Genomic DNA, 17,021 nt, shown 5'->3' with positions numbered 1-17,021 from the left:
AAATGCTCCTGTTATACTCAGTCATGTTACCGCTGTGTTGCCAATTAACTTAATTACTTGTCAAATGCTCCTCCAGTTATTTTTGATTTGTAATAGTTACTTTTCCAGCCTTTTGTTGCTTTTGTTATTACAACTTTTGAGATGTGTTGCTACCATCAAATTCAAAATGAGCTCATATTTTCAATGAAATGGTAAAATGTTCAAGTTTCAACATCTGGTATGTTGTTTGTGTTCTGTTGGGAATAAAATATGGGTTTATGAGATTTGAAAATCATTGCATTCTGTTTTTATTTGCATTTTACACATCAACCCAAGTTTTTTAATGGGGCTGTACTTCACAACAAGATGATAATACTGTATTTTCTGGAGTATAAGTCGCTTTTAATTTTTTACTAGTTTGTGAGGTCCTGCAAATTATACACATGTGCAACTTGTATACACCAAAAAATGTAGACATTTGTTATTCATAACAATAATTACACTGACTATTTATGTAGGACTTTCCAGGGAATTGAAGCACTAAACAAAATAAAGCAATAATAAAATGCCGACCCAAAAAAAAAAAAAAAAAAAAAGTACATCACATCAATGTCATGTAATCGAACATCAGAGAAAAAAACTCCCTGAAACTACAAACTGTCAGCTGTAAAATGGAGCCTCCCACTAGTTGATCCTAGAGGCTGGAGAACATCAGAAGGGTGTGTCTGCTCATCCTATCAGCAGACTGATGGTGCTCAGTGTGTGTGAGAGACACTGCTCATTTTTTACTGACAGAACACTGGAAGAAGTGCTTAAAAACTAAAAAAAAATAGAAAGAAAAGCTCTTTCAGCCACTGGAAAACACTTGACTTTTTATTAAGTATTTCACAAAAGGAATTCGATGTGGAAGCACACAGGCAGTGAAGGGTTGGATGGATGGATGGATGGAGATGGTTTTCCCTCTCCATGGTTGTCACTGAGGACCTGAGTTGGTTCTGTGTTTCTTTTATTCTGTTGATTTGATGTGTTAATGTTTTGATAATTGCACATTTTAAGGTTTTGGTCTGAAAGAAATGTGTATGATTGTTGTTGTTTACATGGATTCATGTTTATGTTTCCCAGAGATTTGCTGCTCTATCGCCCTCTAGTGTCCAGCAGCCAGTAGCAAGCCAATTTCCCTTCCTATTGAAATGAGATGTTTCTGTCCTGGTTAGATTTGTTGCACACCACGTTGTCCTCCACTGTACAGTTTATCCTCCCTGTTTATGTCAGACAGGCTGTTACTTTGGAGAGGTGGGGATGGATCGGTTGTCTGTCTAGGTGGTTGCCATCCACGACCTTTATCAGTTCCGTGATGTTGTATATGTGGTGACGTGGCACCAGTGCATGCTCTCAGACCTGATGTGACGGCATCCTCCAAGGAACCGGCAAGATGATGTATTTGTATTTAACATGGCACATTTATTTGTAAAAGGACTAAGACCTGATTGTGGAAGTGGGCGGCAGCTTGCTACCTGCAGGCCCAGCGCTGACAGCAGGCGAGAAGCTGCAGCTGGTCCGGCACAGCTCCTCCACCAGTCAAACGATGCCACAGTGACAGCAGAGCTGGAGATACACACTTCCACCAGTGCTTCACACACACACACACACACACACACACACACACACACACACACACACACACACACACACACACACACACACACACACACACACACACACACACACACACACGAGTCACTGGTGTACACGTGTACAGGAAGTGATGCCATCAAAACCTGGCCTTCACCATCAGAGACGTCAGAATTGTAATAAAATCGTCTGTTACCACTGAAGCTTCACTTCTGACAGAGACGTTATAGAGTCTAGAATCTCTTACATCCAACAATCCACAAAATCCACATCTCAGTACAGGACTAAAAAACAAAACAAAACACAATTTTAACATGAAATCAAAAATCGTCTGACAGTTAACATTAGCTACAGAGAAAGTGTACCTCAGAAACTTCACCAGCTGCACTGAACGTGTGAACTTCAGAAGCTGAACATGAGAACCTAAATGCATGAAAGTCAAATCCTGAACGTGTGAACATGAGGACCATTACGTAAGAGGACTTGAAGGGGAGTATGAGGCCCTGAATGTGTGAATGTAAGAACTTGAACTTGTAAGAAGCAGAATGGGTAGACATGAAAGCATGAACATGAGGACCTTAACATCTGGACCTGAGCATGTGAAGACCTGAAAGTGTGAAAGTGAGATTCACAACATGTGAAGCTGAGAATCTGACTGAGCGTGAGCTCCGGAAAGTCTGAACACGAGGACCTACATGTGTAAACGTGAAAACGTGTGCGCCTGAATGTGTGATGGTCAGACCATGAAAATGTGAAGATGAGAACCTGAACGTGTGGAGATGATGTGCTCCTGACTGAGACCACAAGCCTTTTATGTAAAAGCTGCAGACTAATAATGTGAGATGTGTGGTGTGAAGCTCTGAACACGCGATCAAAGAAACCAATGAAATCAGGTTTTGCTGAGACCTAAAACCAATTGTAGATGGATTCTGGTTGTAAGGAGAAGAGGACGTACTGCAGTGGAGACGAGGAGCAGAGGACAGTGGACACTGATCTCACACCAGGCCTGGTCAAACTCTCGGCACGAGTTCGTGCACTGCGCGCTGGCACATAACAAGCCCTGCAGAGGATGGACACACACACACACACACACACACACACACACACACACACACACACACACACACACACACACACACACACACACACACACACACACACACACACACACACACACACACACACACACACACACACACAGTGTTTCAGCAGAAATCAGACCAGATTTAGGAAAAAAGTAAAGTCCCATTTCATGTCAAACGCTTTACTGAAGGAATCTGATTCATTTATGAGTCATTTGATTTATTCTTAAAAGTTAAGTATTCCTGATGTTACTAACTTACTTCAGTCAAAATATTTTGCTCTTCAATCTTAATTCCACAGTTTGTACCATTCCTGTAATTATTAGTATTTTGCAGTATTTAGTATCATAAATTGGGGCAACACTGTGCTTAAGTGGTTAGCACCGTTGCCTCACAGCAAGAAGGTCATGGGATCGATTCCCGCCTGTGTCCTTCCTGTGTGGTGTTTGCGTGTTCTCTCCGTGTTTGTGTGGGTTTCCTCCAGGGGCTCCGGCTTCCTCCCACATCCAAGGACATGCAGGTTAGATGGACTGGAAACTTTAAACTGTGGATGTGTTTGTTTGTCTGTGTGTCCCTGTGACAGACTGGCATCCTGTCCAGAGTGAAACCCGCCTCATGCCCTGTGACTGCTGGGATAGGCTCCCCCATGACCCTTAATTGGACTAAGCGGTTGAAGATGAGTGAGCATCATGAATTGTAAATAAATGGTAAATGGACTGCATTTATATCGCACTTTTCCATCTGCATCAGTCGCTCAAAGCGCTTTACAATAATGCCTCACATTCATCCTGATGTCTGGGTGCTGCCACACAAGGTGCTCACTACACCCTGGGAGCAACTAAGGGAGATTAAGAACCTTGCCCAAGGGCCCAGAAGATTTATCTAAAATCAATGAAAATTTAAAAAGATCCCAAGATGTTTTGGAAGGTTGCAAGATATGTTTCTGGTCATATGTCTTCTAGTGAATCACTTAAATTTTTGGTCAAAGATTCTACAAATCTGACTGATAAATGTTGTTGTTGTCCATTTGGCTGCTCCAGTTTTGTGTTCGGGGTCACCACAGCGGATATAGCCAGATCTGCATTGGTTGTTGGCACAGCATTCATGCTTGATGCCCTTCCTGACTGATAAATGTGCCATGTTAAATTATTTTAATGAACATTTTATGAAAGTAGGGCATTTGTTTGATTCCCTCAATGGTGATCTTAAAAAAGTGTTTGAAATAGTGAATCTGCTGGAGAAAGATGTCCTCCTGTTGATTGTTCATTTCAGTTTAAACCTGTGTGTGTTTGAGGTCTGTAGGGTGTTTAAGATGCTGGATTCAAAAAAAAAAAAAAAAAGCTGCTGGTCCCGATGGTTTAGATACATTTTTTAAGTTGGCTGCAGATCTGATTGCTGAGCCTCTAACCCGCATTTTTAATTTGCGCCTAAGCACAAACAAACTCCCTACAGTTTGGAAACCTGCTTTTGTCATCCCCGTGCTAAAAGGAGGTGAACCTCCAAATGTGAATAATTACAGACCTAGTTCAAAATTATGTATTTTGGCAAAAAATATTTTAAAAATTGGTCTGTGATCAACTGAAGAATCAACATATTAAATCCTTTCTAGTCTGGTTTTAGGAAGCAACACAGCACTGTTACTGCTAGTTTAAACATTTTAAATGATGTGTTTAAGGCACTGAATTCCAAAAGGTTTTGTGTCGCACTGTTTTTTGATCTTTCAAAGGCATTTGATACTGTGGATCACAGACTCTTGTTAGATCACACAGATCTAACAAGAGCACACAGATCATATTCCTGATCTGTGTGCAAACCTATCAAATGGATTGTAGCATCTTTATGCAGATGACACTGCAATTTATTCTTGTCCAAACTCAATTACACATGCATTGGAATTTTTGCAGTCCACCTTTGATGTAGTGCAGAGCAATCTGGAGAAATTCAAACTGGTCTTAAATGCTGAAAAATCCAAAATAATGTTTTTCTCAATGTGACTGTTTTCCTTGGAGAATATACCATTAATTAAAACTGCCTGAGGTAAAACCTTTGAGCTAGTCACCAGCTACAAAATCTGGGACTAATTACTGATACAGAGCTTTCTTTTAAACTTAAGTCTTAAACACTTGATCTTCAAATTAAGGATGACGCTTGGGTTATATTATAGAAACAAGTCATGTTTCTCCCTTGGAGTTCGGAAGCTTCTGATAACTACAACTTTCTAGCCTGTACTGGATTATGGTGGTGATGTGCTTCATGCAGCTGTCTATAACCCTTGACTCCGGCGAACAATTGTGCTTTGAGATTCATCACTGGTTCTTGATGCCTCACCCACCACTGTGAGTTGTATGATAATGCTGGCATGCCTTCTTTGAATGTATGGTGATATACACATTGGATGATTCTGGCTTACAAGGCGCTATTATTGGGTTGGTTCTGACTTATTTATCTAATTTCCTTTGGAGATCTAAAAGCTGCTATGCTTTATGCTCGAATGGCATGTTATGCTTTTGTGTACCTCGTGTTCAGACTGAAACGGGAAAGAAGGCTTTAGTGATTCTGCTGTCGCTGCTTGGAATGTCCTCCAAACTGAACTGAAACTGTCAGCATTGATTGCTCTGAACACTTTCTGATCTATTTTAAGAAATGGAGAATGGAAATCTTTTGAACAGTGCCTGTGTTTTTAAATTTTAAACTGTTTTAACTTATATATTTATACTGTGACAGAAATGATTGTGTTTTATTTGTAAACTGCTTGTATTTTATATATTTTAAATCTTTAACTTGATGTTGTTTATTTGTCTATTATGACGTGCTGCTGCCTTTCTTGGCCAGGTCGTCCTTGTAAAAGAGGCCTCGATCTCGACAGGTTTTTTATCTGGTTAAATAAAGGTTAAATAATAACTGACAAGGGGCAGGACTCTGTTCTAATTACTGGTAGATTTCAGATGGTGTCTTGACTTTCCATGTCTTTTTGCACCTCCCTTTCTTCAGGTGTTCAATATTTTTTCCATGTGTCATTTCACATTATTACACAACTCAATTTACAAACATATATGGTTTGATTTATTTGTATGTGTGCATTACCGACCTTTGGTGAAAATTTCATGGCAATAGCACCTTTAGAAAAATATTTACTGAGCAAAATGGTGACTTATTAAATATCTATTTTACCCTATTTGATTTCCTATACCTGCTTATTATAATAAGCACAGGTAACTATAATAACCATAGTTATAGTTCAGGGTCGTGGGGGTCACTGGTCGAGAGGTGGAGTTCACCCCAGACAGGACGCCGGACCATCCCGGGTTATATCATATAACCTAATAAAAGGGAGATTATCATGGCAGAACATTTACCTCAAAATAGTAAGTTGATTATCCTCCACGGAACATGTGCCGAATGGATTTTTAAACATAATTTCCATTAGCATATGGGCAGCAGTCATCACTCTAATAATTGCCCTGAACGCGACATTGACAGCAGGCATTGTTGCCAACTTCTTGCTCCTTTCACAAATGTGATTTGTAAAATATGACGCAGCACCGTCTCTCTCCTTCAGACAGTTCAACGCTGTGCTCGACAAAAGCCGTGGCTGCCACTTTATATTTATATTTTAGGTGGTTTGTGCGCATGGTGGTGGCTTGTAAACAGCTGTTGGGCTGGAAACCATCTGCATCTGGCAACACTGTCAGCGCCATGTGGCTGTGGGCTCATTCACGCGACACAGCCCAATGAGAAACGATCTGAAGAAATTTGACATGACACCGGTAACATTAAATATTTAACATTGTTACTGGACTTTTTATGATGGAAAACAAACTAACAGACATGTAAACATAAAAACAATTCTCAAAAAAATATTTCAGCTATTGAAAATAGTCACATGACCGATATCAGGATAGAAATCACTTTTCTGCTGTGGAGTCCGGGTTAGTAAACTCTTCCTCAGCAACAAAAGCACCTACAGTAGTGTTCAGAATAATAGTAGTGCTATGTGAGTAAAAAGATTAATCCAGGTTTTGAGTATATTTCTTATTGTTACATGGGAAACAAGGTACCAGTAGATTCAGTAGATTCTCACAAATCCAACAAGACCAAGCATTCATGATATGCACAGTCTTAAGACTATGAAATTGGGCTATTAGTAAAAAAAAGTAGAAAAGGGGGTGTTCAAAATAATAGTAGCATCTGCTATTGACGCTACAAACTCAAAACTATTATGTTCAAACTGCTTTTTTAACAATCCTGTGAATCACTAAACTAGTATTTAGCTGTATAACCACAGTTTTTCATGATTTCTTCACATCTGCGAGGCATTAATTTTGTTGGTTTGGAACCAAGATTTTGCTGGTTTACTAGTGTGCTTGGGGTCATTGTCTTGTTGAAACACCCATTTCAAGGGCATGTCCTCTTCAGCATAAGGCAACATGACCTCTTCAAGTATTTTGACATTTTGTTTTCCGTTTTCTTCCACGCGTCTCTGTTTTTTTGTTGTCCATTTTAAAGCATTGGAGATCATTGTAGATGAACAGCCTATAATTTTTTGCACCTGCGTATAAGTTTTCCCCTCTCCAATCAACTTTTTAATCAAACTACACTGTTCTTATGAACAATGTCTTGAACGTCCCATTTTCCTCAGGCTTTCAAAGAGAAAAGCATGTTCAACAGGTGCTGGCTTCATCCTTAAATAGGGGACACCTGATTCACACCTGTTTGTTCCACAAAACTGACAAACTCACTGACTGAATGCCACACTACTATTATTGTGAACAACCCCTTTTCTACTTTTTTTTTTTACTAATAGCCCAATTTCATAGCCTTAAGAGTGTGCATATCATGAATGCTTGGTCTTGTTGGATTTGTGATAATCTACTGAATCTACTGGTACCTTGTTTCCCATGTAACAATAAGAAATATACTCAAAACCTGGATTAAACTTTTTAGTCACATAGCACTACTATTATTCTGAACACTACCGTAAGTCGGTGGTTTCTGCCACCTGACCCAACACCCAGTCCATCCAAGCACTGAACAGTGGAGGAGCCAGTACACATCCCTGAGGAACACAAGAACTCACTGTGGAAAAAAAAATGCAGCAGATAAACACAGCGATATGGTACTTACTTTAACCAAGTGTGTGGTTACGTGACGGGACAGCAGGCCGGCTGGAGAACAGGCGTTCCTCTGATCAACAAACACAACACCGTTATAAAAATGCCACACAATATGCCAGAGTCTGTATGTTGTCATAAGGCGCCGGACGTCCAGCAGCTCACCTGCTGCTGGTTAACGTGCTCCATCATGCCGTGACAGTCCAGAGTTGTGGTAACGCGTTCACTTGTCACTTTGACCAGTGACACTGCTGGGAGTGCCAGTAACACTCTGTGAAACAAACAGGAAGCTGTCAGCGGCGCCATGGCCACCGGCTCGCCGCGGTGTGCTGCTGTGTGCGTACCTGTTCCACACGTGCAGCGTGCGCTGCACACTCAGATCAGCGCTGACGGCTGCTGACGTTACCAAGCACCTTTGTGACAACAGCTTAAAGAGAACCTCACAAACATCACGTCGGGCGTTAGGACTGCTCACAGTCATCTCGCAGATGACTTCCTACACACACACACACATACACACACACACAGTGTAATTTTTCTGAGACTCAGGTGTAAACACTTCAGAATGTTCAGTGAAAGTCACCTGTAATTTGGACAGGATGTCTGGAAGACAGCTTCCTGTGGATGACACGCCCCCGCCCAGTCTGCCGTCGCTGTGGGAACCAAAAACACACCAAGTTTAGTTTTAAGGCCAGAAACACGTACAAACACACAGCACCGGGTGTGGTTTGAATGCACCGATAACTTTGAACTATAAAAGCTCCACTTCTTTCAGTCGTGTTTCTGCACCAGTGTGGATCTGAATCTTTTTTTTTCCACATCAAATTGTCTTTGTGTGTCCAAAAAGAACTTTTATGTTGACATTGTCCAGAAGTGGAGTTGACTCCTCTGGACTCGGAGGTGTCTGGGATGGACCATCTCACATGCCAGATGACTCAGCATTCGTAAACATTTTGTGAAAAAACATGAAATATCGGGTTCATACTGTCTGCAATGAAATAAAAGTCAAAGTCAACGTAAGAATCGTGGCTCTTTTTGGTGGTACATCCAAGTGCTTCTGGATGAATCTTGGACAATGACTTTGGACAAATGTTATTATTTTCCAAAATGGTTTCATGAGAGACACTGGCACCGACCTTAACTGCTTGTCCATGATGGCGCTGACAAGTTGAGAGCAGAGGTTCTTCATGTCGCCTCCGCAGCCTCCACGCTCCACAGGGAGGTGCAGGTACAACTCCAGACACGCCCACTGCTGGTACTCCAGCCTGCAGACAGACGCACCGCCACGTTGGCCATTCCACACTTTACTGCCATTGTTCAGATTTGTGGAGAATCATCATGTGTTTTCTTGTCACTGAGGCAACACGTGATTTCAGTCACTTGAGATTTAGAGGTAACAACAGTCACAGATGGCTGCAGGTATGGAGAGCTCTAAAGCCAGGTTAGTATTCAGATCTGCAGCATCACGCTGGTGGCAGTTGTAACATTTGTGGTCTCTCATGCTCATTTTGGTTTTTAATGATGTCTTTGAACTGTTCTTCTGTCAGGCTGAAATGAATGTACAGCAAACATCATTAATGACTTTAAATCAAATCAATTTTATTTATATAGCGCCAAATCACAACAGTTACCCCAAGGCGCTTTATATTGTAAGGCAAAAGCCATACAATAATTACAGAAAAACCCCAACGGTCAAAACGACCCCCTATGAGCAAGCACTTGGTGACAGTGGGAAGGAAAACCCCCTTTTAACAGGAAGAAACCTCCAGCAGAACCAGGCTCAGGGAGGGGCAGTCTTCTGCTGGGACTGGTTGGGGCTGAGGGGAGGGGAGGGGACTTTAACAAACAAGAACTTGGTGCACAAGTTTGAATTTATTTTAGATCCTCTCTAACCCACACAGGCTCAGATACGTACATTAATAAATGGTGCTGAAGCTTCTACAAAGTCTTAACATGAGAAGACCAAGGCCTATGAGCTCCACCTTCGTGATTATGATTGACTACAACTGGTGAAGGCCATCTGGCAATCAGCAAGCCACAGCCACCCCAGAAAGCATGCCACTTATTGACAAAAGTAAATCCCTGATCTCTACAGACCTTTGCCAGCCACCAGTTTAATGATATCAGCCTGCTGTATGTACATCATCTCCCAGAAGGGGAGAGAGAGGACCAGAGAGTATTAGTCAAGGCTGACACATCATTCTGGCAACGTCACAAGTCCTGTCTGTGTCCATCTTTGTGAGCTTAGATTGTTGCATCCTAATACCATTGGAGCTGACTTGAATTACAGTGATAATATAACTGTGTCATGCTCCTGAGTCGGCCATCTGACCTCATGTGATGTCAGCACCCGGACGTGAGAAGCAATGTTGGCTGTTCCTGCCCCAAGTAAACACTTAAAGGAGAACTAGGTAAGTTGGTCAGTTTTTTGCTGTTTCATCTCTTTATTGGTCACATTCTTCTCTACAGAGTTCCCCGTACAGCTCGGGAGTACATATGTCGCAAAAACTCATTGCCAACCCCCCCATCTGTTTTTACTTAATCTGTGGAACTGTGTCAAGGAAGCGACAATCCAAAAATACACAGAGAACATAATTTAGCTCAGGCAGATCTCTCTTTCGCTGTCTTTTTTACTCTCTCTGTCCCTCTTGCCTCTATCTCTCTCTCCTCTCCACCTGTGTGTGTGTGTGTGTGTGTGTGTGTGTGTGTGTGTGTGTGTGTGTGTGTGTGTGTGTGTGTGTGTGTGTGAGGATATGCGTGATCAGTAAGGGAACATTACGTCGTCCTTTCACAGTGAACTCTGCTCCAAAGCTGCCCCCAGAAACAGCAAAGCAGGTCTGCAAGTGTTTTTCACACTTCATCTTTCAGCTCTGCTATTCCAAGAAAGTCCGACCAAGGGTGACCTGTGTGTGACCCCTCACTCTGTCATTTCTGATTTCTTACATTATTATCATTACCTTACATTATTATTATTATCAACATGTAAGAAATAAAGCGTTCTCCTTATAGCTGCTAGCTCACCGGTGCTTCGGCAGGGGGGCGTGTATGTGTTGTTGTTGTAGTGTCGCAAAGCAGTTTGTGTTTCTTACAAGAGCCTCTCACCAGACGAGACTCTCATACCGACGACTCCAGGTCAGTTTCTCTGAAGTTGCAATGCTGGTTTTCTGTTATGAGAACCCTGGTGGGGTAGAGAGCCCCCATTCTCCCCAAACCAAGTCATTTAACCATCAGAATTACTTCAAAACATCTAAAATTAAGATTAAAAAATGTTACTTAGTTCACCTTTAACACTGGCTGGTGACCCCATCTAACTTTGTGGGTGATTCAGTCCCCTGTCACTAATGTACAACGTTTTGGCCTTGAGTTGGGGGTAGAAGTTGTCAGTAATCCAGGAGGGCTGTCAGTAGGCCTCGAAAGGGCAGGAAAATGGTTCATAGTCAGTAATGGTGACTCCACTGGGCACCACAGCCGGGCACCAGCCTGTTCGTGTGTTCTGATGTCTTATCACAGTACGAAGACATTGTCTGCTATCAAATGATTGAAACACAAAAATCAACATAGGCTGCAAGGAAGCAGTGCTGATATTCACACGCGTACAATGAGTACTCACACAGCTAGGATGTGACTGATGGCTGACTTCTTGGGTCTGAAGCCACACTGCTCTGGTCACAGACCAACAAGTACTTGGAACTGTACTCTCTTAAGGATAATCCCTGGCACAAAGTGTGGACTTTGTTAGATTCTGAACCTGATTGTGTGAGCCAGATATTATGTCACATTTTAGTATTATTATTATTTTTTATTATAGAAAGGAAATTTGTTTTTCATATCAGCCCAGGATGAAATTCATCTCTGCAACATTTCTACGAGTGATGGATTAGGGGAAGTTATTTCTATGCATGTGTAGCACCTTGCTCTGTGTTGTGTTTCTGTTGTGGCTCCTCCCACTCGCTCCCCTCGGGGTGCAAACTCATCATCTGCAGCATGGGAGGTGACACTCTGACCAGTCTGCTAAAACCCGAGCTCTGGCCTGAGAGGCCTGAGTATCCTGTGGCTGTCGGGAGAGTGAGGCCTACTGACTACCACATGCAGAGCGCCTTCTGCTGGCCACCATCACACAAGCTTTAGATTAGTGTTTGAAACCATTGACAGCGTTTACCACGGCACCTTGACATTCATCACAGGTTCAGGAATCATCAGTGTTGACGTTCTGGTTGGCTGATCTCACCCAGCAGCTCACAGGTTAATGCAATGGCAGATTCACCAGCAGGGAATCACCTCTTATTCATCAGACTGGCTGCCTACTGACCTCCAATCAGCTGCAGTTGCTCTGTGGCAGATTTGTCTGTGTGGGCGTGTATTTCCTGTCTTACCGCTCGGCATCAGAAAGGGCGTCTTCACTCCGCTGCACGCTGAGCTCACTGGTTAGCCAATCTGTGAAGAACAACTTAAGAGACAAACACAGCCTGCTGATGTTTCAGCTCCAGGACACATGCACAGACTCTGGATTAATCTGATCACAGAAACATCTGACCTGATACTGTGGTGTCTGCCCAAGCTGACAGAAAGCAGAGTGCCTCCATAAATGCAGAGCAGCTTTCCTCCAGGTTGTGTTGGGTTCTGAGGTGGTTGTCCAGAGGTCAGACAGCTCAGTGGACTCTGCAGCTGGAGCTGGAGTCCGTCTGGCTTCAGGCAGCAGCCTCGGGATGAGGTAAAGAAGCTAAACACACGCACAGATACGATGTTTCCATGATGACTGAGGTGGAAACCTATAAGGACGTCCAGCACCTTAACCTCCAGTGGTATTGTTCAGAATTACTATCTCATAGTTCAAAACAATCACTTCATTGTGAAAGGTAAGGACAGAAAGTGTGTATGTGATGCAGGTTGCTTGACAATGACTTCAATGTGGCAAAAAGTTTGTAATCTTCTTGTTGTATGGCTGGGGGGCCTGGCTGCCTTTTTGTTTCTGTCTTTTGTTTTTCCTTCCAGGTGGCTTGCATTTGGGACTGAGTGGCTGTGTTGCTGAGGTTATCAGGACCTCACCCTGATCACCTGCGGCTCGTCAGGACTCACAGCTGAGGTGCATCTATATGGATTGGAACATGGTGGTATTTAAGACTGGAGTATACAGTGTGTATTTGCCAGAGACTCGACCTTGTGACCAGACGGGTGAGATCGTCGTCTCGGGAGCCATCTCATCATCAGTGGATGCAGAGAACGTCCAGGGTTTGATGCACGGTCTGTGAAAGAGGAGGGGGTGAGGTCTCACGCTCGTCAGCACACTTCCTGAGGTACGTTAGATTTTGTGACTAACATTTATACAGTCAGTAAATGTGGTGTCCCTCACACCTTATTATATTGAGCTGTATGTTAGTCATGTATCGGCTTCCACTGCAGTGGAGTTTTGTGAACTGGATGTTCCATGCCTGCAGGTTGGGAAGCTGATTAGTAATCAAGCCAGGAAGTGTTTGCTGTTTGTACACCTTTAAGTGTTCTCTCTGTGTGTAGAGTGTGGACTCACATAATGGTTCCTTCTTTCACAGACTTGGTTTGTTGCGGCCACCTGGGGGGTGTCGGCGGGGTCCTTGGGTCCGAACAGCTTCTGGCTCCGGACCGTTAGCGCTGCTGGGAGCGCACCACGCCAGACCGCACTTTGTTTTGTATTTTTATGTATCACTGTTATGTATTAAATTCAGTTAGCCTTTGTACTGTGCTCTGCTTATTTCATACTGGGTCCTTCAAACGCTGGTCGGTTCTCCGAGCTGCGTCCGACACATAACACTTCTGTTCGAACAACAGAGCTTCAGCGTGTTCATTTGATTATTCTCAGTGGTGGGCACAGTTCCAGTAATCCAGGAGAAAAAAAAACATTTTCTTTCAATATACAGCAGCTCAAGAGAAGAGCACAAGAGGTCAATCAAAAAATCGTTTTCACTCATGGTCACAACATAACTCTTAACCAAACTAACTACATTCCTTGAACTATAAAAAGTCAACAAATCTATAACACTGACAACACTCCTAAATTAACATGTACTACAATAACAATAATAATAAAAACTAGAGACATTCATCACGAAATGCCCCACGCGCTGTATAAATTTCCATGCAAAGTGCAGTATTATGTACTTGTATGGGATGGGTATTTGGTTGAAGCCTTATGTGTTTGATGTAAACTGGGATATACAACGAAAAAATTGGAGATTGGCATAATATTTATTTAGAGGACATGACAAACAGTGACCATAAAAAGTTTGTTACGGTCACCAGCCTTCAAAACAAATGCAACCACTGGTGACCTTGAAACAGAGGTCAAGGTCACCGGCCTTTGAACCCATGCAAAGTACTCCTCCAAGGCATGTACCCACCAAATATGAAGTTTCTGCGAGCAATAGGTGCCGAACTACGTTGTGGTGAACGAATTGCGGCCGGACGGACAGACGGACGGAAGGACGGACAACCCGTATGCTATATGCCCCGCCTCACGGCGCAAGCACCTCGTGGGGCATAACAACCACACCCAAACTCAATGCATTATGATCGACAGTGTGTCTGCTTTAAAACACAGTGTGTACATGCAAACTTTTACTTTTTTTTTTTTTTAAGTGAAAACACACTTATTTATGGAGTTAAATATGTCTCATTGATACCTGCAAATGCACAGAGAGTGATTTACAAACAGTCCTTGATTTGCACATGTTTTGTGATCCACAAACGCAAATTTCTGATTTGTAACTTGCATGGTGGTTTTTACAAACAGATGTGTATTTCGCAAATACGTCATTTTTTTCCATTTGTAAAAAACAAAAAACAAAACAAAAAGCATTTGCAAAACTGAAAATTCTGTTTGTGAAGTGTAACTCAGCACATTGGCCACTTTTCACACCCATCCATTAGATGCCAGTGTTCTATGCGTTTTGATGGGGGCGAGTATGATTACCCATAATGCTTTTTGGCACTTGTGTTGGTTTAATACTCAAACCTTCTTTAATCTTTCTTCTTCATTACTTTAAAAGTGTGTAAATGACAGAGTTGCTGTTAATGTGTTGATAAACTGTCCGGAATTAGTCTGTTTATAGTTGAATCCATGAGTGAAAGTGCCTTGTGTTTGATCTACACTGCCACTGTGAAAGGTAAGCGAGATGTCTTTGCAGCAGACCACAGGGTGTTTAAAGACACAGGCACTACAATGAATTTACTCAGAAGCCTCTGCAGCGCTAAAAGTCTGTGGAAGTACTCGTGGCGATCCCTGTGTGGCAAAGATGATGGTCTCTTGATTGATTCCTGCCCATCACTCCTTGCTGATTGCCCAAAGACTTTGGTGTCCAGTGCAGTGTAGAAAATCTAGAGATGCCCGTGCCTCGGTTTGTTTAATGTGGGAATGTCAATGCATGGCAACAAATACACAGTTCTTGACAGTACACTTAGGGACAGGATGAGAGGATCAACTATCCAGTAGGGACTCTGAGTAGAGCCACTGCTGCTTCACACTGAAAGGAGCCAGCTTTGGGCATCTTGTAAGAATGTCTCCTGGTCCTCTCCTGGAGGTCTTCCAGGCAAAACCAACTGGGAGGAGGACCTCAGGGAAGACACAGGAATGAAGGAATTATATTTCCCAGCTGGCTTGGAAACACCCCAGAGTAGTGCAGGAAAAGTTAGGGGACTTGGCTGAGGATAGGGAAGTGAGGGATAAGCTGCTTGGTCTACTTCCATAGTGAATCAGACCCAAATTAGTGGCAGAAAAGAAAAAAGAAAACCTTCAGAGCCTTTTGTTCCCTTCCTGAGCTCCTTTCTTTTTATAAAGACATAAACAACAAGACAGTGTTGACGTTTATGGATCAACATCACTCACAGGGTCACACTGATGCAACATGAAAACAAGCTGCCGTCGTGATGACAAGTGAGTGCACGTGATGAGATACCTTCTTATAGAAGCTGCTGATGATGTAATCGTCCCGCCGAGGCAGTGAGTCTCCTCTGCACAACCCGTAGCTCACAACTGCCAAACACAACCTGCACGACAAGCAACAATTAACATCATCAACCAGTCACGCATCACCATCTTTAGCGCTGGTCACCAAACTCCAAACCACCAGGGTCCAGACACAGTTTAACACACAGCTTAACACTTTTTAAGATCTGCTTAAGGGCCACGTCACACTGGAGCACGAGTGAGGCCAAATCAGCCCGGATGGGGAAAACAGCCCAAATTAAAGCAGCATTCGTACGGGACAGACGTTCACAGAGCCGAGTACGAATACCCAGAATGTGTGTCAAAGCCACCTCGAATGATTCATTCGGAGTGAAGCAGCTCCCAAATCCAGGTCGACTACCCAAAGTGCTGGTCGAATGCGGGTGACCTCTCTCAGCTGTTTGGCGCGGGTGCACAGGCAGGAAAGCGATTAGCTGTTTATGAGCGCACGTGTCGCGGCCTCACTCACTGTCTACAGCTTTGTATCTGTGTATAGTGAGTGCCTTTATAGTGAGTTAAACAGATGACTGTGTGGAAAATCTCATTTATAATTTTGTGGAAATTGTGAGCTGCTTGACTGGGAGGAAGGTAATATCACACACGCTGATCATCAGAAACAGGTGAGTCTATGAAGTGTTGAGTTTTTAAACTTGTCCACTCTGTGCTTATGAAACAGAGCGAGATGTGCATCGTTTACAGTGCAATGTGTGCACGCTTATTTGGTGATTCATGAATGGGTGCTGGCCAATAAACCAGACATCCAAGAATATCTGGAAAAGTTTAAACTCTGGACATATTTGAGCAACTGCTGTGCTGTGGCACAGAATCCAGGTAACCCTGAAAGATGTGTCCGTCTGCTCGCGCCGATTTGGTTTAAACCTCTAATGAACATGAAGCAGTGTTTGAGGCTAAAGGTGAAGTCTGCCAGTCCAAATGGAACACACATTTATGTCCTGTCTTTGAAGGTTTTAGTGAGGTCACAATCTGGGCTTCAAAACAGCCTTAATTGCTGTTACATGACTGACATGTAAAGTCCAGTGGACTATACAGATAGTGGACTAAGCTGGTGTTGCAGACAATTTTTAGGGTCCACCCCAGAAACTGGTCCGCTGTGCCTCCACTGTTAGTGCAGCAGATAAATTCATTTTTTCAGTGAAATACTTCATTTATACAAAGAAACATGAAATTTTCTACACATCTTCTTCATGGGTTAAGTCATCATTTTCACTGGATGGCCACTCA

The 17,021-nt window shown here is 42.8% G+C and overlaps 1 protein-coding gene across 1 annotated transcript in view; it reads right to left on the bottom strand.

Moving 5' to 3' along the window:
- LOC117515192 (Fanconi anemia group A protein) overlaps positions 1-17,021 on the bottom strand; it is a 114,045-nt gene that overhangs the window by 24,977 nt on the left and 72,047 nt on the right. Inside the window, exons 23-32 of the mRNA XM_034175663.1 lie at positions 15,730-15,820; positions 12,339-12,524; positions 12,178-12,251; positions 8,941-9,069; positions 8,388-8,457; positions 8,149-8,300; positions 7,970-8,075; positions 7,818-7,877; positions 2,567-2,671; positions 1,494-1,609 (exon numbers count right to left, since the gene is read on the bottom strand). Of these exons, the coding sequence (XP_034031554.1) occupies positions 1,494-1,609; positions 2,567-2,671; positions 7,818-7,877; positions 7,970-8,075; positions 8,149-8,300; positions 8,388-8,457; positions 8,941-9,069; positions 12,178-12,251; positions 12,339-12,524; positions 15,730-15,820 (1,089 nt within the window). The remainder of the gene's footprint in view (positions 1-1,493; positions 1,610-2,566; positions 2,672-7,817; positions 7,878-7,969; positions 8,076-8,148; positions 8,301-8,387; positions 8,458-8,940; positions 9,070-12,177; positions 12,252-12,338; positions 12,525-15,729; positions 15,821-17,021) is intronic.

This window comes from Thalassophryne amazonica, chromosome 8, assembly GCF_902500255.1.
Source record: "Thalassophryne amazonica chromosome 8, fThaAma1.1, whole genome shotgun sequence".
Lineage (NCBI taxonomy): Eukaryota > Metazoa > Chordata > Actinopteri > Batrachoidiformes > Batrachoididae > Thalassophryne > Thalassophryne amazonica.
Note: the sequence above shows the minus strand (reverse complement) of the source record. Positions and strands in the feature narration are given on the sequence as shown.